This window comes from Lepidochelys kempii, chromosome 10 (genome assembly GCF_965140265.1).
Source record: "Lepidochelys kempii isolate rLepKem1 chromosome 10, rLepKem1.hap2, whole genome shotgun sequence".
NCBI classification, from domain to species: Eukaryota; Metazoa; Chordata; order Testudines; family Cheloniidae; genus Lepidochelys; species Lepidochelys kempii.
Genome location: NC_133265.1, coordinates 59,613,898 through 59,641,580, shown reverse-complemented (window position 1 = coordinate 59,641,580; position 27,683 = coordinate 59,613,898). Strand labels below are relative to the sequence as shown.

The window sequence follows — 27,683 nt, the reverse complement described above, 5'->3', positions numbered from 1 at the left end:
TTTATTTGCAAGTTACAAATCAGCAAATAGCTAAAATTTTAAGAACACAATGATTAAACACAAAGAGAACAAACTTACTAGATGACTCATAAGGGGTGTGTGTACTTTCAATGTGGCACTGCAGCTGGAAAGGTGTGGGAAACTGACGATAACAGTGCTGGCAGGTGGTGTGGCTTTCCCAACTTTCACTGCTCTGCTTCTCGAGCTCTAAGTGGTGTTTCATGTGGTTCATAAACCTATTAAAGATAGTGAACAGGTGCACAAGCTAAGTTTAAACAAAAAACATACTTGACAAATTGACATGAAGTATGTAAAGTGGAAAACACTGTTGAATAGGAGCACTTTTGTAGTGAATTGTAAAATGGTTCTTATCATTTCTAAATTGTCAAAAATTTCATAAATGGAAGATACAAATAAAAAACAACCACCACCTTTCAGCAGATTAACCAAAAGACATCCTGAACATTGAATGAAAAACACACTATTATCTCAAATATACTCTGCAGTATAGGGAATCTACAGTATTGTGTCATATTTGATTATAGTCATGCCAGACTATGTCAGAGGGACAACGTGGGTGAGGTGATATTTTTATTGGACCAACTTCTGTTGGTGAGAGAAACATACTTTCAAGCTTACACAGAGCTCTTCTTCAGGTCACCTTCAGGTATGGGGACCTGACAGTGACCTGAAAAAGAGCTCTTTGTCAGCTTGAAAGCATGTGTCTCTCATCAACAGAAGTTGATGCAATAAAAAAAATATCACCTCACCTACCTTGTCTCTCTAATATCTTGGTACCAATACAACAACAACACTGCATATAATGATATGTAGGATGCTTTCCAAATTTCAAGAAAGGACAGTCCCTGATACAAAGATCTTATAATCTAATGAAAGGGAAACAAATAAAACAAAATAAACAATCTTTACACAAGTCAACTCAATTCACTCCAAGCAGCATAGCAGAAGTGGGTTTTAAAGAGTGACTGAAACATGGACAGGGCAGAGGCCCTGCAGAGGAGCACAGGGAGATTATACCTTATATAAGGGATACCCTCCCCACAAGCATATTGTAGGAGTCATGTCCCTGAGTATGCTGCCATGAAACCTTCTGGAATAATGGAGGGGCCATGTGCATGCCCCTAAAAGCCCACATTCCACAAACCAAAAAGTAAAAGTCATTCAACAGAACCATCCCATCCCCCTGAATTCCTCTCTACTTTCAGGAGCTTTATTTAGAGATCAGCTTTAAAGTACAGGGAGGAGGGTTCGTATGTTATTGTTTGTACATACAGTAGAATCTCAGAGTTATGAACAACAGAATGACCAGTCAATCACACACCTCATTTGGAACCAGAAGTACACAATCAGGCAACAGCAGAGACACCCCTACCTCCCCTCCCGAAAAAAAGCACATACAATACAATACTGTGTTAAACGTAAACTACTAAAAAAAGGAGGGGAGCAGTATTTTTCTTTTGCATAGTAAAATTTGAAAGCTGAATTAAGTCAATGTTCAGTTGTAAATTTTTGAAAGAACAATAAAGTTTGTTCAGAGTTAGGAACAGTCAGATCAGTTCTACAGAGTGATCTAGATCACTTCGTAAAGTGGTCTCACTTGAACAATCTGTCTTTTAATACAGCCAAATGCAAGGTCACATCTATAAACAAAAAAATATAGGTCACACTTGCAGATGGGGGACTGTATTTTGGAAAGCCTGTTTCTGAAAAATCATCATGATGCATAACCAATTGAACATGAACTCCCAATGTGACGCGGTTAAGACCACTAACAAGATCCCTGGATGTATAAGCAGGGGAATATTGAGTAGAAATAGGTAGGTGATATTACTACTGGATAATACTTGCATGAGCCCATTACTGAAATACTGCATCTAGCTCTGGTCCACACTTGAAAATGGACGTTGACAAGATGGAAAGGACTCAGAAAAGAGCTACAAGAACGATTCAAGGTGTGAAAAACCTGTATTACAGTAAGAGATGAAAGAAGCTCAATCTATGTAGTTTATCCAAGAAAAGGTTAAGAGATGACTTTATTATACTCTATAACAACATACAAGGGGAGAAGATTTCTGACACTACAGTGCTCTTTAATCTAGCAGATAAAGGCGTAACAAGATCCCATGGCTGGAAACGTAAAATAGATAAATTCTGATTAGATAGTAAAATGCAAATTTTTACAGTGAGAATTGTTAACCTTTGGAAAAGCTTGCCTATGGATGTGGCAGACTCACATGTTTAATGATGGCACCAGCATGCTCTGAAACAGAGATTCCCTTCATACCAATGGCTCATCCACAAAATGGTAAGAAGAAAACAGTTCGAGAAAACTTCTCAGGCACCAATCCAACATATCCTACAGGAGAGTAGCTGGGGCACAACATTAATGTTATCGGACATCATGTCCACCAGAGACTGCAGAAGGTGAAGGTTTCTGGTGCTTTAGCTATGCAACTTCAGGAAATTAGCTGCATTTTTGACCAACTAGAGAGTCAATGTCAAGGCAGCACTCTTTAGATCTGTACAATAGTAATACAAATAACAAGGTGGCTTGATGGTGGTTCAGGCACTAGGGTCATATAAATCAATTATTAAAACAGAAAATTTAATAAGGAATAACGAAGGGTTACAGGACAGAGTCAACAAGAGAATATTGGCAACTTCTGACTAACATGAATCAAGAGATAATAAGGAGAGTAGCAGTCAGCAACAGAGGTGAGTTGACAGTGACAGGATACTTGCTTGACTGATCGGAATGACTACTAGGAAGAGTCTAGAGAGGCCTGAATATTGGTGATTGGAGGGCACAGCTACCAGTACCTCTGAGGACCAAGTAACATTGAGAGCTAAGAGAATGTTAGACTGTTTCATGCTAAAAGCACAAGCCCCAAGAAGAGGAATCCATAAGCTAGTGTATCTTTGTAAGAGACCCAATATGTTCACTTAAAAGAAAATAATCTCCTAAAATATTTTGTCACCCATTAGTACGTCAAATACTATAAATCAACTAAACAAAGTATTAACTATTGTACACTAACAATATCTTTTTAAAATGAAAATATTCTTATATGTAATACTACTACTTATAGACTATTTCCAAGATGAGCTAAAAGAGAGGCTCTTATTTTTATAGCAAAACTATTATGCACAGAAAAAGACAAACAACTTTCTTCAACCCACATCAAATACTGTTTACAGTTTTTAAAGATAAATGAAAGGAAGGAAATGCCATAGCCAACAGCAACTACCAAATCATGAGAGCAAACCCTTTGAAGGTCTGACAGCATACAATATTTTCCAGGGGCTTAAAAGATAAATTACTTGTAGTTGTATTTGTGACTTAGTTTTTAAGTGTGTGTAACAGCAATTTTAATGCCTGCAATTATAAGAACCTTTTGTTTTATTTAACGATGTGGGTTTAATGTTATCACAAGCCTGTTCATTTTAAACTTGTAGACTGTGCCCTTTGAAGGCCCAGTCCATTTTTCAGTTTTACATTCTGCTACATCAGCTTCCCTTACAGGCGTCTTATGAAAAAGAACTACGACCTTAACTGCCAAAGCAATTGTGATACAAACTGGCCTACCTACTGAAACAGCTTATGAAAGCTTTTTGTTGCATTTGAAAGTAAAGTTATTCCATCAAAAGAACAGTTTTAAAACTGGTTACACCACTACCAATTACTCATCATGGACCCCTAAAGGGAATTATACTGAAATCTACTGTTAATGTCATCAATCTGGAGGGCAAATTGTAAAACGGTAATATATGTTGCTCTTTCAACTTCCATACTAGCACAACCAGACTCATTAAAGCATACAATACTCTTTATCTTGGAGATATTAAAATTAGCCATTCTAATTTGTACAAAATTTAAGTTCCAAACATACACATGTAGTGAAAAATGAATTAAGTTTTACTTTACATTGAAGTAACTTTATAGCATTCATTTTCAAGTCATATACATAAAATGCATCATTACATTCCAGATACAATTGTGACTGCATGACTTTTAATTTTGTTTTTGTTACTAATGTGTAGTATCTAGCAGTTACAGAAGTGAATGTTTAGATACCTTATATTATTTTTAAGAACTTTCAAACAGCTGAAGCACTTAAAAGTTGTATGAGTCTTCTGCTCCTGTTGTACCCGCTGGACATCACCTTCATGCTTTCCATAATAAAAGTCATTAACTAACATGATCAATTTTCCTTTCTCAGATTCAGCAGTCTTTCTTGGTGTATTTGAACATTCTGTTTTGGACGTTCCCAGAAAGAAGTTATTTACCATATCTGGACAACAATACTGAAAAAGAGACACACGTCTAAGTTACCAAATTGCACTAAAAATGCTAGCCTTGCTATACCTGCATTTCTATTTCCATTACTTTGGGAGATGTTCTCACTTTGCTCTTACCTATGTCTATTCTGGATGGTATCTGCTCTTGTGTTATTGCAAATACAAAAATATATAAGGATAGGATTTAGACAATTAAACACTGAGTATTTTAACATACTGACAAAGGGTTTTTTCTTTATGTTAATATGACTACCATAAATCACAAGGCAGAATTATTACCTCGTTTTATATGTTGATTAAAAAAAATATTCTGAAATGTACAGCACAATTCAAATTTATCCAATCTTCATTTTATTAACTAGGAAACTATTCTCCCTACTAACATTAAATTTAAGCTGAGTAAAACAGATGCTTTGTTAAACAAAATATTAGTAAGCATGAGTTTGTTGACAACTATGAAGAAAGCTGTATTTACTGTTTTTAAATTTGATTGTCTCTTAAAAATATCTGTATATATAAAACACTAATGTGATGCATTGATTAGAGCAGATAATTGATAATAAAGACATCAGCATTCTTTCCATAGTCTAAATTCATTCATGGAGCTGGGAAAGTCATCTACCATCCATGGCCTCTGCTTCCCTACCTAAAATAGATATAATGTTTACACATCTAACAGTAGTATTGCAAAACAATGTTTAGAAAGAATTTTTGAGTTCCTCAGATAGAAGGCGCTATATTGCTGTCCAACAGTAAACAAAACTGGAATGCTTCAGAGGCCAACTTTTGCTAAACAACATGCCTTGCTGCATAGTACTAACTTCTCTGACCCCAGTTTGTGATAAGCTCATTTACTGCTGTAGGTGAAATGACAGTCCTTGACATATTTATCCCACTAGGTTAACTAAAGATGTATTTTATTCATAAAAATGTGTAAGTTAATAAAACCAAACAAACCCACTTTCTTCAACAGTACCTTTCAGCACTAAATTCTCCAAATGAACTTTACTTTTCTCTAACAAAATGATCACGAATGGATCAAAATTAAAAAGGTGCAATTGAGTATGTATACATTTCTGAGAGGAGAAGCGGAAAAGAGTAATTTTCTCTCCTTTGTAAACAGCATTTTTTTTTTTTTGGCACTGTTTCTGGCCCACGAAGGAGGTTATATTTTGCCTGTACAAACAGTAATTTGTAGGCATTTAGGGTTAAATTCTTCAAGAGCCTGAACTCCTATTGCATGGGAGTTGAGGATCTCAACACTATACATGAGGTGCTAAGACCCTCACGGAACTGGGCTATACATTATGAGGTTTTTATTTACATATGACTAAGCAAGTGTGCACCTTTCAAAAGGTACGGGAACAATGAAAAAACAGGTGAAAATTAATCTCATTTTGCTAATTTCTTTTTCATTCTTCTTTGCTCATGGGTGTGAAAAACACGCAGCACCTCACAGAACTGGGCCCATGGTGAAAATATCCAGAGTGCAGAATATCTGTAACTTGTCATAAAAATGTGGTCCTTGTTTTACAACTTTGCTTAATCCTAAAATGTTTATAATTACTTTTCACAAATACAAAAAACTTTTACCTTCATGTGATTTTTTAAAGGATCCATAAGATTGAAGTGAATATTGCATTTTGGACAAGCTCGTGGAAAAGGTGCTCCATTTTTAACATTGTTTGATGTAATATTAGTACCTGTAAAATGTGAAGTGTACATTAGGACTCCAAATCCACAGTCCATCACAACAGTAAATTATGACAAAACCTCTTAGAACCTCTTAGAAGTCCATGGCAATGGTGGCTGTAATTAAAGATTAATTCCAACCACCATTAAAATTACCCTTTCTTTTTGGTGACAACTTGCACACAGTATTACTGTATGTCCAAAAATACTCTAAGAGTGAAAGAGATAACAAGAGATAGATGATCTACCTATCTAAGGTCCTTATGCAGAGCTACTGCAGTGATTTTAAGAGCACAATAGCCCTGAAGTTAATATGTATTTTCTCTCTCCATTAATCTGGGCACAGTGCAGCACTTCGAATTTGTGTTTTCGTTTTGCGAGCATCAATTCTTGGAGGAATGTATTTATTTTACACCATGATCTCAGCATCAACAGGACAGGATTTACCACTTCTGGAAAGGAGTTTCATCACTTGGCTATAGTGATGAGAGTATTGTTCGCTCTGCCTGGTAATTGGAACCTAGGCCTATTCAGCTGCATCATTCGTGCTGACCTAAGGTGTCTTTGAGGTTCATGGAGAATAAATGGGTCTCTCAGGCACCTAGCCCCCCATTCATGAGAGAACAGTGTTTTCTCTTATTAACATAAAAATTGTTTGCCACCTGCTAATCAGTTTGTATTTAAATGTTGGAATAGCTCATCTTTAGTGACAATTGCTTATATCTGGGCTTAAGCTCTCTTGGAGCTACCAAAATCAGAGCCAGCTGCCTCTGTAGATGAAGTTCTCTCTTTGGCATACAGTCCTATCTAGGTAAGCAGTTTAGACAAAAGGAGGAATAAACACAGGAGAGGGCTTTTTTTTTTTTTTAAAAGAATACATATGAACTATTTGAGGTTAACTGTAATCTGCCAGACTATGACCAAAAGTCACAACGGTCAACACACCGCCTTATAAGAAGAACTGGGCAACATTATTCATTTTGGGAGGTGCGGGGGGAGGCAAAAAATGAAGAATTGGGTCAACAAACATTTCATAAACTCACGTAGGTTTTGCCAAATTGTTTCAATGAATATGCTAATTTAAACACACCTAGAATTCATCTCCTTTTGGAGGGAGGGAGAGGCCTATCAGAGCGCAAAAAAAGAAGGTATTTCAAACTAAATCAACAAAATTGCTATAAAGGATTTTTTCTTGGGGGAGGGGATTTCTGCAGCTGCAGCTCCAAACAGGAAATTCTGTACTCAGAGAATCTTTGCAATCTTGGTTAATCTTTGAAAAAGGTATTAATTTGCTACTCAGTTCTTTATATGTAGATTCTAAGGTAAGGTGATTTAACTCTGGGCCACTGAACTCTAAATATTCATATCTTCACAACTACTGAACCAGTTAACTTTATTCTTGGCTTGCTTTATAGACATCAATGAGACTCAAAACAAGCCAAGTCTGAAGACTAAATATACTGTAACATTTGTAAGACTCCAGTGTGTATTATATAGAGTATTAGAAAAATACCTCCTTATATAAAATGAGAACATCTTTTAAGGCATATGCACAAGGGGCAGGCAGAGCTGTTGAGTTAACTCTGCCTTAACTTCTGAGTGTTGATCGTTCAACTTTAACATTGCATTAGTGCTAGCTTTTTCCATGGAACAGATACATGGATTTAACAGCTAGACCATTTAATCTACCCTACCTTTTGAAGAAACATTTTGTGATGGTGTTACTGTTGGAGATTTAACTGAAGGTGATACAGTTGAATTGCTTCCAGCACCAACCTCATTAGGCTTGGCCTTTTTTGGAGTAACACTGTTGGCTTCAGAAGTAGCTGGACGCTTAGACACAAAACCACTCTCATTCAGACCTATAGCGGTTTAAATGAAAGAACCTCAGTTTTTTCATAGTATATTACCAATCTCTTACTGATAACTACTTTTTAATGGACAAACAAGTCTAAACGAATAATAGTTATTAAAATCTCTCTACCCAATAAGCTGTTTATAAGTTAGAAAAATTATGTTTGGTTGAGTCAGCCATCAATACTTTGAAGTCAATGTGGTGTGAATGAGTAAGAAAATAGACTGAAGCCCCCTCATTTAAGACACCTCATATATTTGTTGCAGCCTAACTAAAGGACCTGCCTGGTCTTTCTGATCCCTCTTCATCTAGCACAGGACTAATTTGCATACCTAACCACAGATGGCTATAGCATTAGTCACTGCGATGCATACCATTTGGAAGTGCCTTTTCATTCTTCTCTTCAACAGAATCTCTCTCTCATCCCATGTTTTCCTCCCTTGCCTATAAAAATACTAAATATCAAAAGCAACTTTCAAATACATGTAGATCAGTGGCCTGATTAAGTCCATTAGAAAAGCCGTGTGTCTTTTTTCCAGCGCCAAGTTGCCCTAAAGCCAGCATATCTGGCACTGGAAGATTCCCCCTGCATAGGAGAATCATCCAGTATCACCCACTCAACGCAGTGGTGAAACTAGGAAATAGAAGGCATGGTGGGGGAATCCCTACCTGCCAGTAGTGTGTTCCTGGCTGCCAGGACAGTTCCTGAGGACCACTGGGAACTACAATAAATTAGACACCAGCTTTCAGACTGCTACAGTCTATACTGGGGACAGGACCAACAATAGAAACACTCCTGAAGTGGGCATGCAGGGTGAGAACAGAAAATAGGTCCTGTGCACTCCCTTCTCCACTCTCCAGCTGCATTCAGCACTTCTTGGGTAGAACTGAGAATCTGTCCTCTAATCTTTCCTTACAAACAACGAAAGGACAGCCGATCTCATGCAGAATTGTTAAAGCGCTCACTTTTTCACAAAAAATGAAACTAGGACTTCACATGGCGACACCCACCTAAACTGCAATTTTGACTCACATTCATCACCACTTATACAAGAAGAGACCCGCTGCTGTAATAACTAGTTTTGTTAAAGCTATTGTGACTGTGTGGATGCCAGTACACAAATTGTACGTAGTATTGTTGTAGCCATGTCAGCCCCAGGATATTACAGAGACACGGTGGGTCCAATATCTTCTATTGGACCGGCTTCTGTTGGTGAGGGAAAGAAACTATTGAGCTTACTTCAGCTCTTCTTCAGCTCTGTAAGCCTGAAAAATGGTTTTCTTCACCAACAGAAGTTGGACCAATGAAAGATATTACCTCACCACCTTGTCTCTCCAATACAAAGAGCCTAATGCCTATTGAAAACTGCCTTCATTATGCCCCATGTAAATGAGAATGTACTTAACTTTCAACTTGGACTTTTATACTTCACCAGCTTAAAAAGCTGTTTTGCAGTCATACTTTCTAATGATTCAAACCCAGTCACTTACTGAAGTGAACATGTTAAACACGCATTTTCCATTCAGTTTATGCAACTTTTGCCCAAGGTAATTAAAAATTGCTAAATCAGATCTGGGCTACTCATTGGGTATTATCTTTCTTTTAGTGCTTTTGTTTACTTATACATGCACTGCTAAGTGCGTGAGCTGCTTGCTGGGGCTTCCATGCATTGATTAGCAATGGCTGTTGTAGAGCTGGTACCAAATTTGTCTTCTTCTGTACCACTGAATTTACTTGTGCAACGGGCCTGTGAACAACAATGGATGTTGTTCTTGTAGATGTGACCATTAGATGTATTTGTATAATTGGCTATGCAGGTTGAACTGACTGAGTGGAACTTCCTATAAAATACCAATTTTTTTCAAAGTCGTGTGTCAGAGGAAAATCAAGTTTTAATATAATTTGTAATATTTCCTACCAATAAGGAATTAAAAAAAACCTTCTGATTTGTTCCAAGAAAAATATACACCATTAAGAATTCTATATTCTCACATGGTTGCATGCAACTCCAATTATGTTCCTAGGAGTCACACAAACAGTAGGAGAGTACATATGCTCAAATTAGCATGGGATTGTTTTCTGTGGTGCTACACTGTAAGAGTCAAGTTAATTCTATTGTCTCTTTTAGAATAGCCACTCTAAGAGTAGGAGAACTTGTTTACAATAATAGATAAGAACAGAATTCAAATGCACATTGAAGAACAGCTGCAGTTATACTGTGAAAAATACTATTTTAAACAAAAAACTTCCAAACACTGTGTAATAATCAGTAAAACTGGTTGCCAATCTGAAAACTAGGAAATTTGATAGGACAATCACCAATTTACATGGTCTCAACCTTGCAAACACTGACGAACATGCTTAACTTTTATTTCTATGAGACTACTCATAGTAGTAAAGTTAAGCACATTCATAAGAGATTGCAGGATGGGGACATAGGTCTGGCTTTAGGAGACCACTTAAGCACACAAGTCCCACTGAAGTCTGTGCTCAAAGTTAAGCATGTGCTCAAGTGCTTTTCTGAATTGGAGAACAAAGTAGTTAGAGGTAATTACTAAGAGGCTTGTGAAATCTGAATCAATAGTCACCTGAGCAGGATAGCTACTCACTGTTTGATAATAAATACATATATTGGTGCAACACCTCTCACCCATAGCCCAATCCTCCTCTCAGACCAATTTACACTGGTAAAATTCGAATGACTACAACGAATTGCAATTTACACCAGTGTGAAGAAAGACTCAGGCCTACAGTTTTTATTTTGGACTACAGATTTTTAACTTTAAAAAGTAACACTTCAGAAAGAATCACACCACCTGCTTTTAAACAGGTATGTATAAGTATTTACTTTTGGCTATACCAAGATTTTCTATTTTAGCCAAAATATTAATTTTCAGCACTTGCTACCATGAACGATTCTAACTTGAGTTTCCCAGTATTCAATTCCGTAAATAATACAAGCAATACTAAATTAAAAAAAAAAATTCAAAGTGCCCTTATTAACAACAAGTGGCAAGTATTTACTCCCTTTCCCCCACACACATAATAAATTAAAACAATCTGTACACAAAATTATTTTAAGCTTGTTCTGGGTCTTGAACAATTTACAATCAGTAAATTGTCTCCCTGTAACTGATTTTTGTTTAATTATCTAAGATTATTTCTGATAAAGGTGAATGTTAATAATTCTTATGAATTAACATGAAAACTCCTGATATTTCCTGATAAGTCCTCGGTGTACTTGATTTTAACTATGTTTTCTAAAAACGTGAGTCAGGATTTTTCCAGAATTCTCAGCAAACAGGCAGGCTTGAATGCTAAAAACTTCCTGCTGCCTTTCCCTCACTTGCATTAAAGGTTTTGGTGTTGTGGAGCTCACATGTGATATGAAACTGAACACATATTTGTGTTGGCTCTCAGGTCCTTACTACTGCACACACGTTTCTCAATTTAGTCGACCCAACTCAGTCCTACTTTTGCTTACTAGCTCAATAAGTATTCCTCTCAGCCTATCAATTTCCTTTGCGTGTTCCTTAATTTTCTCCAGCAGGCTTTCCTTGCTACATTTTATTTCACTCTATTATACTCTCCTTCTGTTTCTGAAAGGGGCAAAAAGCAGTTTTGTTCTCAATAATTTAAATAAGCAATGTTAAGTTCTTCTTTTAATCTTTAAATCCAACACAGACCACACACCTACTTACATACCTAGTATGAACTGCATGACACCTCAATTCACAGTCATTTAAGGGCTCAGTCCTTGAAGGTGCAGAGCACTCTGGCTCCAATCCAGCAAAGCACATAGGCATGCGCGTAACTTTTCAGTTTCCCACTGACATCAATGAAACTGCTCAAGTGCTTAAAGTTAAGCACCTGCTTAAGAGCTTTGCTGGATAAGACTACAATGCTGAACACTTGATAAAGTAGGTAAGTGCCTGATCTTGCCAAGAGCTACTTGCAGCCACCTTCACCCCAGCTAGAATAAGTCACAGAAAAAGGGAGGGGTAGGAGTGAAGAAGACTATACCAATAAGTGTGTGTGGATAACTACTGGAAAAAACACACCCTTCACTCATTTGGGAACAGATGGAGGATGAGCGAGAGAGTGCCCCATTTAAAGTTTTATGAAACCACCACCTTCCCGACAAGAAATGGTTAGATTTTCATCTTACTCCTTCTGCTTCACATAGCACTTCTGTTTTAGTCCTCCATCTTGTAGAAGGATCAAAAAAACTGTCAATTATATTTCATTATAGATTGAATTATAGGCTGACCAACAATTAAGTTTGTCATTCAATTACCACAAAAATGCAGTTCTTTATAACTGACACTTGAAGTTTAAATTTACAGCTCACACTTATTTATTCTAAAATGTAATTTAATTTTAGATGTTCTAATCAGTATTTCAAATAAATACAATTTTCTTCAGCCAAAATAACAGTTTCTGCAACTAAAAATAATAAAAAATACTTTAGAGGCTCATGACAAGCATTCTTTCCCCTCCCCAGTTTCTCAAAACAGATCCCTTTGATCTGTCTACTCCAATTGCTATATATAGCAATCAGGAAACAAAGAATGACATCTAGGGAATCCACTGAGCAGACTCAGGAAGTTGTTCCATGGGCTCTCACTGGCTGATTGACAGACACTTTTATTGATGTCATCCAGAGAAAACTGCATATACTGCAAATGAGCCTTTGCCTGCCAAAAAAGTCATTTCAGTGAGTCTGGCAGTAATTTTTTTTTTTTATAGACAGACAAAAATCACAAGCACATATTGATTGAGGTCATCGTGTAACATGTGTGAGCTCACAAGAGCAAGACTTTATTGGAAAGTATATTTTAAGTGCAATGCTCCAAATCTTGCTTCGTCACATGGACACCAATACTATTATTTTACAAACACTAAAACTATCCTGTGTTCTGAAACCTCTATTAAAATTATAACCCAAATATAAAACACTCTATACTTGTATTTCTTTCTCTCTTTTTTTTTTTTTTAAAAAGCTTTTACTAACATACACTCACACTCACCTGTCATAGTCACTGCTGCTCCACTCTGGTAGTGAGGAACTCCTGACTTCTGTCTCAAGCCGAACAGTATGCCTGAAGTATTATTTGGTACAGCTTGTGGAGAACTCGCAATATAACCCTAATCAGCCATTTTGAAAAGGAGGGAGGAGGGGAAAATTGGGACTTAATCTTTATAAAGCATTTTGAAATTTGCATACAAAAAAATCAATATACAAATGCAAGTTACAGTATCATATGCTTGTTTTTTGTAACTACAATTGGATTCAGGTAATTTAAACGCTCATTATGTAAATACTGAAGTTATAATTACCATCTGCCAAAATAATAATATAAATTCTTTTAAAACAATTAAAACCTGGTTTGGTTCATCTGCAATTGATTTATTGTGTGTGTGTGTGTGCGCACGCGCGCCAGAATGGCAAGTTCTGTACGTTTTAGAGGAAGTATGCATACTACTGATTTATTTATCGGAATAAAAACATAGTTTAGTTTACTAGCTGATTTATCCTATATCTGCTAGTGTTTCTAATTTTTTTCTCTAAGCATTTGCCCACTTTCAATTTAAATTCAGAGACTTTACTCATTATTTACGAAGCTAGCTAACTGCATTTTAAAGGATAGAAATCAGAACCCAATGTCAACTCACAGTAAATAGGAACTTCTTAATACAAACAGAGCAAGATCAGTTATTCTGTTTTTTCTAAGTGCCACCTGCTCAAGCATCAATTCAAGCCAAGATTCGGAAGCCATAATCAGTACTTAGGTAAGGCTATTATTTTGTGATAATAAAAGAAGGATCAATATATCATCAATATTTTTATAGTGAGCTGGGCAGTAGTGAAGTCAGTTTAGAGCATTCCAGAAAAGAGCTAATTGTCAATGATTAATGAAAACGATGAAAATTTCCAGGTGAAGACAACTCATGACCCACATAATTTTAGGGTCTTCTTGCAGTTTTTATCCTTTTTCCAGAGCTGAAGTTCTCATTTAAAGTATATGCCTTCCTAGTACCAAATATAACCTTCAAAATAGAAACTGTGTTTGTGGCTGCATATTCAACAACATAAAAACCTACACACCTTAATTCTTCCCAGTGCATTATTTCTGAAGCCAACAATAACCACTGAAATTCTAAATGTCTTCTCAGTTATATACCAGAAGCATTCACAAAGTAAACTGGTCTTAAAATGTTCACATGGTACCTGCCATGTCACAAGTGCCAATTCATTCAAATGGACATTCCACACAAAAACTTTATGTAGCATATATGCAATTTCCAGAAGCAGCATAACAAATTAAGAACAACCAGATGATAGAGCTGGGTTCATTTTTAGTTTTAACTTAACGGCAATGTTAAAAAAAAAAAGGCCAAAACCCAAATCCAAGCTTGTCCTCAACTCTTCCCTATCAAGAACTGACTGATTTTATTTCCCTTTCTCAGCATACCAATTTCATGTAGATACCTAGATGCATTTTTTCCCCTAGCACACAGAGTATTTTTTAAAAAAACAGTTCCTTTAAAAAGAAAAGAAGCCAAAGGCTGAAAGAGCAGAGTCCTACTTAGCACTGGATTAAAACTGTGGGAGAATATAAGGCAAAATGAGAGCCTGCGTAAGAAGGCTTGCCACAACAAGAAGATAATCTGGAAAAGGCACATGACTTTGGTCCCATGTCTTTCTTTCCTCTAGTGACTTGTGCCAGCAGATTTGAAGTATATTGAAGGTATCCACAAATGGATTCTTAGGAAACTGATTTCTCTCCTCTGATGATTTTTCCTCTACTGTGAAAAAATGTGTCCTCGTCACCCATTCCTCCAACTTACATAATGAAACTGAAAACTTGACAATGATAACTCCGTTTTCCAAGTGACTTCACTATTCATCAAAATATTTCATAGGGTAGACCAGATTTTGATATAAAGACCTCATGAAACACGTCCCACTCACAGTTGTACCTTTCCATTCACAAGACAACCCTGTAGCAACTATAGCAATTGTTATATTTTTACTACCTATTTATACCACTACATTGATTAAGCCTGCTGAAAGCAAGTCTAATTAACAGTGCTAGAAACAAATATGACTTGTCTAGTTGAGGCCCCCTCCAGTGCCAAGACAGATTTCAACAGAATGAGAGCACACATCTGTGGGAATCTTTTTTTGTAAATTCCTTCAATGCAGACCCTGAATGACTCAAAGGAAAAACCCCTCAAGTCTTCCTTTTCTCAAACCAACTCCTCATCCAACCTTACCAAATTGAGACTGATCTTTAACAGCAGCTCTGAAAAAAATGAAAGTTATTCTTTTGGTTATGTTAAAAATATTACTAATGATTTGGAATTAATTTTCAGAGTTCTTTGACCTGTTCATTATCAACCTAAGCTTCAAGAAGGTGTGGAGGACTGTGCATACTGTCTACACTTGAAAGATGATGGGCCAGATCATGAGCTGATACAATAGCTCCATTGAAGTCTTTTATGTCCTAATACAAATCAACCATCTTACTATGGTTCTATAGCCACCAAGGCTCTATAGCCACATTTCCAAAATGTTACTGAAGTTAGCACCATTATTTTGGAGAGAATTCAAGATGCTTTTGTTGGGATGAATGGTAGCACATGTACATTTCCCAGCACACAATGAAGATATCTGGCCAGGGAGAATGTAAAAAAAGAGGTGAGATGGATATTCCTAGAGGCCATGATATCCTCTGAACTGCATGGTAGAATGACAACCTATGAAAACTCCATTTTCAAATGTTCTTTTTGCACAAACTGGTTCAGTCATTTCATGTGCAGAATGAATCAATATCTTCCAATGCCTAGGAAGTCACAATCTCTGTTGGGTAGATACCTCAAAGCATGCTTTAAACACCAGTTTTATGACCTCAGCGAAAGGTCAGATGCAAGGTTGATATGAGTTCCTGCATCTGCAAATACAAAGAACAACCACCAGAGTTTAATACATGTTGATGTTTACACTTATAATCCATGTTTGTCATCTTGAGAACCTGATTTCAGCTAGGATCCCTGGCCACAACTTCTTAAAGTAAGAATCTCTAGTCAGTGAAGAAACAGGGCACACTGATACAAGTTAGTCAGAATACGCCTCTGCCTCATCACTGAGCCTGTTCTCTGACTTGCCCAAGAACTGAAAAGTCTTACTGGAACCAAACCTCCATCTCAAAACTTGACCATGGAGACAGGAAGACTCCCAAAACTAGTGTGCTATGGTTGGCATGTCTTTGAAGGAGATTATTACCCTCCCAACAATCCTTAGGAGTTTGGTCCAGTATAGCCATAAATCCCTTCTCTCTCAAAGAGTTGGGACTACTGTTGTTAAGTAATTAGCTTTAGCCAATCCATTTTATCAGCTGTGCCTAAAAGGGGGTCTCACATCAAAAGCAATCTAATTGACAAATTGCTGAGAACTGAAAATTTTGAATCTGGATTCTTCCATAATGAATCTGCAAGGAATTCAACTACCCAACACAAACAGAACACTTTAATTGGTATCCTTGTCTAAAAGAAGACTTTATGCTAGATGGCTAAAGGGGGGGGGGGAGGGGAGAAGAACAGTAGATTTAGCAAATAATCTTAAGAAGGATATCAAATTTTCACATTTTAAAACGTTGATGCTAGCTACCTGCACTCAGATACTTTAATGGCGTAAACAAATTTCCCATTCAACAGGGGAATCAGTCATTTGTTTTTTACACTGAAAGTGTAGTCCTCTCTCTCGGATTTCTAGTCTAAGAAAGCTGTGACAACCACAGGTATCTGAATTTGTCTGGAATTTGGTTGCAGTGCCCATTACCATTTTCAGAAGTTGGATGAATGTGCTTCGCTACCTTGCATTTCCTCAGTAAAGTCCAAATTTTTAAAAAGTACTACTTTAAATACCACCCTGCCCAGATGTCCTAAATTCAGTATATTTGAAGGAATGGTGCTCTTAGACCTGGGTACTAACTACAAATTCTTAGCAAACTGATTTCTCTCCTCTGATGATTTTTCCTCTACTGTGAAAAAATGTGACCTCTTTATCTCACTCATTGAGAATTTAACCTCCACCACTCAATCTCAGAAGGGTCTGTAGCAGTTTCATCCCTGTAGTTCTATCAATTTGGGGTCCTCTGACTCCTCATGGGGAAGATGGTCTTAGTATCACTCAGGCACACTTCCTCCTTTTCAAAGAAGCAGCCACATTACAAGATATGTATACTGACACTGCAACACATAGCTGCAGTGCATTACTGTTCCATCTATATTTTCCTTCTTTGTTCATTATGAGAGAAAGAAAAATATTGTGGGAAGGGGTGAAAGGCATAAGCAACTATTGCTATGATGGTCTTTTGCAAAGCAACACACAAAAGAGAATTTGCAACAAAAAACTAGAGAAAAGAATGCAGAAAGACTTAAGTGATGCTCTACCAGTAGCAAAACAAACAAAAAGTAAGCTATCAGTAGGGACAACCATTCTGTGGATACACAGAAATCCACAAATTCAGGGATTTAGGATCTTGAACAATTTTCTCACAAAAAAAAACAAAAAAAACTTTTGTTATTTTGTTTCTCTGAAAATGTGTATGGAACCTTCCCAAGTTTACAATTTCCACTAAATTTTGAGTTTAGTAAATTTATACTAAATTCTCCCTCCCTGCATCTTGAAATAATATCTAGCAACACATTTTAAGATTAATACCAACAAGAGAGGAAAAAAACAAGTTTACCGAACACTACCACATATCTAGGGCCTGGTCTATACTACAGAGTTAGGTCGACGTAAGACAGCTTACATTAGCCTAACCTACTAAAATGTCACTCCCACTGATGTAACTCACCCACTACATTGACTTAATAACTCCACCCCCATGAGAGGCATAGAATCAATATCAATGTAGTTAGGTTGACGCAGTGTCAGTATAGATGCTGCGTTGCTTACATCGACAGCTGCTGCCTTTCAGAAGCCATCCCACAATGCCCCACACTGACAGTTAAATTGGTGCGAGTCCTCCTGGTGAGGGGACACACCACCAAAACAAGGAGCGCAGCATGAACACGCAAAAGCAATTTAATTACCGCCATGGCTGTACATTGACATAACTTAGGTCATTTGTAGTGTAGACATACCCTAGGTATCAGCTTGTTTGCAACTTTTTAAACTGGATATAAAATAATGGCGCTGCAAACTCTAGCATACATACTGACGTCTATTCCATACACCCAGGCTACTGGACTACCAATTTGGTCACTCAAGCTATTTTCTCATTTTTCTACTTGTTTGTTCGAAAGCAGTAGTATTAAACATCCACTTCATTAAATTGCAGAATAATATTAAAATGAAAATTTCAAATTAGCATTCCTGTAGGAATAAATTAAACAATGGAAAACATTGCAAACGTTTTTAAAAAATATATGAGTAATTAATTATTTTTACAATTACATCATATAGAGAATCAAAATTTTACTAAAGCCCAGATCCTGCAAACACTTATGCACATGCAGAACTTTGTACACAAATATACCTTGTCCTGAAGACAATGTAATTACTCCTGTGTAAAGTTAATCAGCTACCAGAGTCTCTGAAAAACTGAGGCCTTAAGCTTCAAACAAATTGAACAACATCAAACACAGTGTAGTAAAACGTCTATTTAATACTAAAGTTCCTGAAAGGGAACCTATGTGTCATAACATGTTTAGTAAATTTCTACAAAAACCACAAGGTTCTTTGAAACCAAAATTTAGTGAAGTGATGTGACTATACAATAAGCAATATCCACTTCTTGTACTTCATTAATTTAACTGCAATTAAACCTTAAGCTTTATAAGTTACTATAAGAATTTACCTGATTTAATATTATAGGTTGTGCTGTTACTGTAGCCACTGGCCTCGGTACGGGTTGACCCATTACAGGAATTGTAATATTTTTTGATACTGGCTGTGTCATTACTGGAACGGTTACAGGTCTGCTAACAGGCTGTGATATTCCAGAATTTGACCCGGGTATCTGCTGAGCTGATAAACATCCAGCAACAGGTCTCTGTAGCGTCTGTGAAGTTCCTGAAACAGTCACTGATCTAGACAACGGTTGAACGGCTACAGAGCTAGTTGCAGGTCTGGATACAGACTGAAAGACTGGTGAAGCAGTGACAGCACCCGGATTGGATGCAGGAGTTGTATAGTGTTGACTGGCAGGCTTGAACGTAGTAACTGTACCTGTTACACAGAATTCCAGAATAATCATTACATAGTATTACAGTTGGATGTTTCATTAAGTTTTTTTTTTTTAAAATTACCATATTAGGACAATGTAGTACCTCTACTAGGTGCACCATTCTGTATCCCCGTTCGTGATGAGCTGAGGTTGACTCTGTTCAATATATCTGTTAAAAGTTACATTTGTGTCTTAATTCCAGTGACAAGTTACAAAAACTGAAGTGAAGTTAAAATAAAAACAAAAATTAAAAGCAGCATTATATGTGAAGGTAGCAAAAGCCAACAGATTTTTTTCCGTTAAAAACTTGAATGCCATTTCTAAAATAAACACCCAATAAAGCAATCTGCATCATCATCCTATTTGTACAAATAAAGATCTTGAGACTCCTGATTTTTCTTCTTGAGAAAGTTAATTCACCAAATCATGTCAAATTTTAGTTCTCTAGAAACGTAGATAGGAAAGCAAAACTCTGCTACATAGAATCCATAAGTGTTTAGCTGTGTTGGTTACGTAGACCATTACACAAAAATTTAATGAAGACAATGGAAACAAATAAGAAAAGTGAATACATTCATAAATTATTTCTTAGAAAAAGTTTCTTGAATTCTGAAAAAACATTCCAAAAAGAGGAAGGAAACTCCCCACTCCACAACTAATTACTTTGCATTTGGCAATTCAAGACAGATCGGGAGGAATAATTTGAACTACTTATTCTAAATTAACTATCAATTTACGAGAAAGATCTGATCATCATTGCAGAGAGCTCAATCTCCAACAGAAGAGAAAAATCCATAGTAGTATATTAGGCTGTACAAGGAACAAGATGGAGAGTACTACCAAAATATATACCATTATACAAATAAACGGCATACTCTCACCCTGTATACGGTTCAGTTATAGTCACTGCAACTCAAAGTTTGGAGCGGAAATAGAGGGGGTACAAAAACAAGCACTAAAAATTATGAATATGGAAAAAATATTATGAAGAGATTGGAATGATTGGAATCTTTTACCTTAGAGAGTAGATGAATAAAAGGGGGAAATGATAGGAGTATAAAAATAATGAATGGTATAGAGAAGCTAGATCAGGAACTTCTATTCAATCTCACTTGTAACATAAAGCGACATTGAAAGGTGGCAAATTCAAAACAAAAAAGAACACTTACACAAAATGCACAAGTAGTGTAAGTTAGTTTCACCATCAAGATATTGAGGCAAAGAATTTAGCAGGATTTATAAAAGATTAGATGTTTATATAACTAACAAGAATATACAGAAGTTAAAACAAAAAAATATTAACTATTAACTTCAGGGCATAAGCCAACCTCTAACTATTGGTAGTTAAAAGAAGCTTTTCCTGGGTGAAAATTATTCCTCAGCTGCCTACTGCAGAGTTTCTTCCTCTGAAACAACTGGTACTGCTTACTATTTGAGATAGGTTACTAGACTAGATGGACCTCTGGTCTGTTTCAGTATAGTAATCCATAAATTTATCATACCAGTACTCCTCTGGATGACATTACCTAAGGCAGGCAGGCAGGCAGAAACCACTTGCTAAAAGAGGATATATAGGCTTCCCCTGCCCACAAAACTAGCACAGCTCACTATATAAGCACCGTTTGGGAAAAGGTTAAGGAGGGGGAAAAAATGGTAATTTACTTACAATGTAACTGTTCTTTGAGACATGGTTCATAGGCGTATTCCATTCAGGAAACTATGAGCTTCTCCTCATTTTACTGAGCAATCCCCCGTAAGAAGCATCTGCCACATCGAGTGCCAACTGCACTGAGGTCTTGGCCACCAAGTGGCTTCTGCCAAGAAAGCCCGTAACTCCTCCCTTACATCTCCAGGCAGCTTGTCAGTGAACTTAGACATTGCATCCCAGTTTACAAAATCATGTTTTGCTAACAATTCCTGCTGGTTTCCTATGCATATTTGGAGAAAGGAAGCAGCAGATTCATTTGGCTATAATGTAGCCATGGTGGCATGTAAAATAGACTTCGATCTTGAATGGTCCCTTGCATGTCTTCTTTCTTCAGCAAGTGTCCATATGGAAAGGTTTAGCCTTCTTAAATCCCTCAAAATTGCATTTTCCAACCACATTCTTGGTGCTCTACTTTCTTCAACCACAGCTCCATAAAAATTCTGTAAAAGCATACCTGCTTCTGTACTTTGGACGTTACCTCATCCCACTGCAGCCATCTTGTTCTCAAAAAGGTGCAAAACTACAACTTGCTAGGATCATCTAAATACTTCCTCATTTGTGACAAAAGTCAAACCAACAGATCTTGATACATTGTAACTTTTGACACTGAAAACTTATTTCCTCTCCTCCAGTATTTTTAACAGCCATGTTTCTGCTCCACATAACAGAGTTGTCATTACTGGTGTGTTGAACACTTGTATCTTGGGTTGTTACACAGACATCCTGCCGGCCAAAGAGGTTTTTGAAGATGTTGAAATGACGCAGACACAAGACTGATCCTATGTGTAACTCCTTCAGCTATAGGACCTCCTGCTATCAACCAACTACCAAGATAGATAAAACGGTTTACCAATTCAGCATCATTACATGCAGCGTCAGTAGGCCATTCATGTCTGTTTTATCAGAGGTACACACAGCTTTGGTTTTATCATCATTGATCTTAAGTCCCATAGATTCTGCAGTTTTTTGCAGCTCTTCTAGCACCAGCTGTAGTTTGTCAATGGTCTCTCAGGGGGCATGGATCAGCATTCATCTCACACTCCTTGTCAGTACCCGGCCCAAGCCAGGGACACTAATGATCCAACAAGCATACCAAATTCAGTGATGAATCCTGGTCACGTGCCACCTGAGGCAAGTTCCACATACACTAAGAAGAATGGTCTCTGCAAGTAAGACAATATCATCCACATACTTAAGATCCTCCAAAGATTGATCTTTAAATTTCACTTCACCTACTTTGGGCTCAATCCGCTTTGTCATCAGATAGTCTATCAGAACTATAAATAGATGGTACATGTACCCCGTGGGGTACACAGTGGACTTCCAGGGGATACATCAACACATCTAGAGATAGTTGCCTTGTTTTATAACAGGCTATTAAAAAGCACTAGCGAAATCAGAACTAATATTTCATACAGCCAAAATGAAAAAGTAAGTAATTTTTCCAAAATAGTGTCCGATAACACTTTTGTATTTTTATGTCTGATTTTGTAAGCAAGTAGTTTTTAAGTGAGGTGAAACTTCGGGTACACAAGACAAATCAGATCCCTGAAAAGGATACAGTAGTCTGGAAAGAGACTTGAGAACTGCTGCGATAAACTACATAGGTAAGATTATGCGTACTGGGCATATTCTAGAGTCTAATGAAAACCAGTTTATAATACAAATATTGACCCTCACAGAGGTAAATGTATTGCAATACAGTTCTTCCACCAGGCATACTAAGTCCTCAGGCACTCCAGACTCATAGCAGTACCCACAGTGCTGATTCGTGCACCGAATCAAAAGTAAATGCAAAGTCTATAAATGTGGTATTAAACTTCCTTTTGTTTCTGTAATCATGTTTTCATTAACATTCTGCACAGTGTATATATATATATATATATAAGACAGATTTTAGATCAGCCTGTACAGAATCCACACTGGCTGTCTCTCATTTTTGGGCTGAGACAGTATTTCAGTTAGTTCAGTAGTATAATCAAACATTTTCTCTGGGACTAAGAGCAGTGTTATTCCCTTATAGTTTGAGCAAACTGATCCCTCTCCTTTTTGCGGGATGATGCAGCCCCTCTTCTAATCTTCTGGAATATGACTGGTTTCCCAAACTTTTAAGACAGTTTTATGAAACTAGTAACCTAAACCCAGGCCACCACTTTTTAGGAGTTCTAATGAAATATTGTCAAGACCAGTTGGTTCACCATTTGGTAAATGTTTGACCATATGCATCACTTCCGCAAGTGTCAATTTCCTGTTTTCTGATGGGTTCTCTTTTGGATTAAGCTAAGTTCACATCTTTGTGGGGATCTGTTCATTAAAATCACAAAAGTGCTAACACCAATGCTTAAGTTGTGCATCAATATCTTGGAAGTATTCTCTGGAGAGAGGAGGAATAATTTTTTCTCCTAAGTCAAGTCTCTTGGATTTTCTCTTTGGGAATTGATTTGAATCTCCCTTGATGCAACCTCTCATTGACAGCACTGACCATGAAGGAGTTTGAGGCAGAGTGGGAACAAAAGTACCCGAAGCCTTGCATCGGAACATGATATAATGTGTCTGTATGCTTAGCGATTGGTGCCAAGGAGGCTGGTATGTGCCATAAGGTATTTTCCGGTTCCAAAAGAGCCCCATTCAGAAGGAGGGCTACCCTCCCAGGGGCTGCCACCTGAAAAATGGCCAAAACCTATCCTGAAGGACAACCCATTACTCTCACAGATCTTGGGAGACAGGCCAGTCCTTGCTTACAGACAGCCCCCCCAACCTGAAGCAAATACTCACCAGCAACCACACACCACACAACAGAACCACTAACCCAGGAACCTATCCTTGCAACAAAGCCCATTGCCAACTCTGTCCACATATCTACTCAGGGGACACCATCATAGGGCCTAATCACATCAGCCACACTATCAGAGGTTCGTTCATCTGCGCATCCGCCAATGTGATATATGTCATCATGTTCCAGCAATGCCCCTCTGCCATGTACATTGGTCAAACTGGACAGTCTCTACGTAAAAGAATCAATGGACACAAATCAGACATCAAGAATTATAACATTCAAAAACCAGTTGGAGAACACTTCAATCTCTTTGGTCACCCACTTACAGACCTAAAAGTGGCAATTCATCAACAAAAAAACTTCAAAAACAGACTCCAACGAGAGACTGCTGAATTGGAATTAATTTGGAAACTGGATACAATTAACTTAGGCTTGAATAAAGACTGGGAGTGGATGGGTCATTACACAAAGTAAAACTATTTCCTCATGTTTATTTCACACTCCCCCCCCACTGTTCCTCAGACGTTCTTGTCAACTGCTAGAAATGGCCCACCTTGATTATCACCACAAAAGGTTCCGCCCCCCCCCACCCCCCCTGCTCTCCTGCTGGTAATAGCTCACCTTACCTGATCGCTCTTGTTACAGCGTGTATGGTAACACCCATTGTTTCATGTACTCTGTGTATATAAAATCTCCCCACTGTATTTTACATTGCATGTATCCGATGAAGTGAGCTGTGGCTCACGAAAGCTTATGCTCAAATAAATTTGTTAGTCTCTAAGGTGTCACAAATACTCCTTTTCTTTTTGCCGATACAGACTAACATGGCTGCTACTCTGAAACTTCTCTTGGACAAGCTCAGCTTGTATGCTCAACACTGCAGCCATCCTCTTTGATAGGTCCTGATAAGATTGAAAATCCTCTGGAACAGGGGAGGAGGAATCTGAAGTCATTGGAGTCCTCTGGAAAGGACAACAAGTTAACCAAGACCAGTGGGTCCTCTTGCGATACAACTGGTTCCTCAGTATCTGCACATGCTGCCAAAGTAAGTGGCTCCCCATGGTGTTTAGCAAAACAATCTGGTGAGCTTCCTCTCCAGCATGCAGATAACTGAAACCTGGAAAACCGTTATAGTGGCTCTTTAGGAATCCTTAGGTTGTGAAGAAGGGTGTAAGTCACAGGTGTGGTTGTAGTAACTTCAATGGAACAAAAGGGGCCCAAAGAGTCAAAGGTTAACATGACTCGAACTGTGCAAAATTAAACACTGTTCAATAAGGTTCAGGGTTTGGTATAGAGACCTAAGCAGTGCTTAGTACCATGGCAAACACACCATTAAAAATACTTTTAACATTTTATTAAAAGCACAGAAAAGGACAATATTTAAAGCATTTGAAATGTACAGTAGTAAATACGGTTTTCATTTTAACAACAGTCATTGTTTCCCTTAAGTGGAGGGTCTTTTAGAAGGGAAAAAAAAAAAAGCCACCTTGTTCTACAATCTCTTGGATGGTATTAAAGATGGTAATAACTGTCCTTTTTGAGGAAAAGTGAAGAAATTAGCCGAGATTGGCTGGCGCTGTTGTTGTTAAAGTCAAACACCTTTTCCTAGAAGACAAAACAAGACAAAATACAAAAAGGGGAGAGAAAGTATAGCAAAGATAGAAAAAACAGCTTCTGTCTCTGATGTTGGCTTTTATTTGCAACCTCACTGCTGGAAAAAAACAGTGAGAGTACATGATCTTATTAGCCACTCTGAGACCTGGAAAACTTGTGACAGCATCGGGCAGTTTAGGGCACTGCCTTTCTAGTCACAGACTTACAGCAATGTTGTAAAATATACAACCTTGGCTGGCTAAGCCAAAAACTCTTATTAAACAGAAGGAAAGAGGAGAAAGAGAAGTGAAGACATAAGGTGAGGAAGGAAAAGGACACATCAGGCGAAGAGAGGAGAGAAAGTGTCACATTCCAGATGGTGGTTGGGATTCAGTCGGAGCTAGTAGCAGAGGAGATGTTATCTGCATCCCTTTTCTCTGGCCTGGTCAGGACATCTCCCAGAATCAGGATGAAAAAGGTCCTTGGGTCCCAGGAGATGGTGAGGGTAGCAGCCATGATCGTGAAGCTCGGTCCTGAAGCCAAATTTTCTCCCAAAGTCTCTTAAGGACCCCAAGAAGGAGTAGAAAGTGGAATAGCCCATCCCCTCCTTATTTTGTCCACCGATTAGGCCTAATATCCTGACATACCAATTTTGGTTCATTTATTTCTGGTTCCACACTTTGTTTAATAAGCATGATCTTAACACAATTCTTGAGTTATGTCAAAAGACCTTTTGTTTGGACTAATTCAGTCTCTCTCTCACACACACACACACACACACACACCCCTTTTCTTACCAAAGACTTGTGGTTACAGCTTATTGTGACATTTTATTAACTTACAATCACTTTTTACAGATGAACCCACAATTAAGGCAAATCTGTAGGCCCAGTTACAACCAGGCCCAATTATTTACAGCAGCCAATAGGAAGTAGGTCAAGATGAGCTATCTTTGCTGTATGAACAGTCCCATTCTTGATACAATGCTCTCCTTCAGTAGGTGGTCTAGAAGGCTTGATAGACTGACCAAACCTCAGAGGGAACAGTGACATGGAGGAAGACTCCAAACCCAACTGCAAGGAGCTATCTGAATAGTCAGCAGAAACTGGGGGTGCCAATCCTAAAGAGGCTACTAGGCACCTTTATTTATCTGTGGCCCATTGGAAAGAAGTCAATATCAGTGCTGATGCCAGCATAGTAGTCAATAGTGCAAACAAGCCCCAAGATGTGAAGAGAATCACATGGAGTCTTCGTATGAGGAAAGACCTTGCTGCTGCTGCTGCTGAAGTGCAAGTTGTGGCTGATGCCCAGTCTGAGGGCTACCCCAGTATTAAACCCAAGTGAGAAGATACATGCTTGTGCAGAGGCTGAAAAGCATACCAGTACTGACATGGTGTGCATCAATGCCTATCACATCTTCGCTGTTTCTCTTAGTATCAACACTGACACCACTAACAGCCTCTGTTCTGAAGCCATGGACCCAGACGGACCACCACGAGCAGGAGGCACATCCACTGCCAAGGACTCCTAGCACCACAGGAGAGTTTGGGATGGAGAGTCAAAGCAAATCCTTTACTACCTCATAAGCTTGCAGGTCCGTTGGTACCAATGGGGCCAGAGCAGTATCTGTTGGTACCAGATTCAACAGCTGTCCCACAGGACAGTACCAGAATCAATGGTACAGTACCTATACGTTCCCATCATGGTACCAGGGAGACAAGGGTCGACAACTTGGCTCTATCCTGAGTTCCTGAGAAGCAGGGGTGATTTTCCAAGTCCTCCTTCGAAGAAGAAGAAGAAGAGTAGTCCTTCAATCTGGAGTGGCTCTGGTCTGTTTTATGGATCCTCTTTCAGAGTGGCCCCGGAGAGGAAGACTAATCCCTCTCTCTCTCTGATAAGAAGAGTCTGAGTATAGCAGTTTGTCAACGACCACTGCAGCCTCTGTAGCACCCCGAGAGACAGGGTGATCCATCGACGACCAGAAGACTGAGGCAGATCCTGTGCCATGAGGTGTTGCTTGAGGCGCAGCGCTCTAGAAATCTGCATTCTTTACCTGAAAGAAAGGCAAATTCTGCACATCTTTTTAATGTGTCCCGCACCAAGGCCAAAAAGCAGCACATGTGGGGGTCACTATTCAGAACAGACACCTCACATGAGAGGCAGTACTTGCATCAAAAACTAACCACTGACTAAAAACAATCAAAACAGTAAAGAAAACTAGCTATTGGCAGGAACTAACACCTAATATTTAACAGGATTACCCAGACCAAAAAAAAAAAAAAGTGAGGTAAACTGCATGGGGAACTCATACTCAGGCACAGGTGGTGAGAAGGCACTGGAGAGATCAGGGTGGTGTCAATCTTATATAATTTCAGAAGGAGCCAGGGTGCAGAGCACAAGCTCCTCCCCGATAGATACTGCTACAGAAAATTCTCTGACTCCAGCACACCAGGTGCACAAACATCTTAGTAGAATACACATATACAACTGCTTGA

At 38.1% G+C, this 27,683-nt stretch overlaps 1 protein-coding gene across 8 annotated transcripts in view; it reads right to left on the bottom strand.

Annotated features, from left to right (window-relative positions):
* Positions 1 to 27,683, bottom strand: part of ZNF280D (zinc finger protein 280D) — an 80,716-nt gene that overhangs the window by 26,375 nt on the left and 26,658 nt on the right. For 5 of the 8 annotated variants that reach the window (XM_073303774.1, XM_073303780.1, XM_073303781.1 and 2 more), the window contains 7 exons: positions 19,215 to 19,280; positions 18,743 to 19,113; positions 12,899 to 13,016; positions 7,707 to 7,874; positions 5,914 to 6,023; positions 4,097 to 4,326; positions 79 to 236 (listed from right to left, as the gene is read on the bottom strand). In XM_073303774.1, the coding sequence (XP_073159875.1) occupies positions 79 to 236; positions 4,097 to 4,326; positions 5,914 to 6,023; positions 7,707 to 7,874; positions 12,899 to 13,016; positions 18,743 to 19,113; positions 19,215 to 19,280 (1,221 nt within the window). The remainder of the gene's footprint in view (positions 1 to 78; positions 237 to 4,096; positions 4,327 to 5,913; positions 6,024 to 7,706; positions 7,875 to 12,898; positions 13,017 to 18,742; positions 19,114 to 19,214; positions 19,281 to 27,683) is intronic. The other 3 variants (XM_073303778.1, XM_073303776.1, XM_073303779.1) reach the window with 3 other exon arrangements.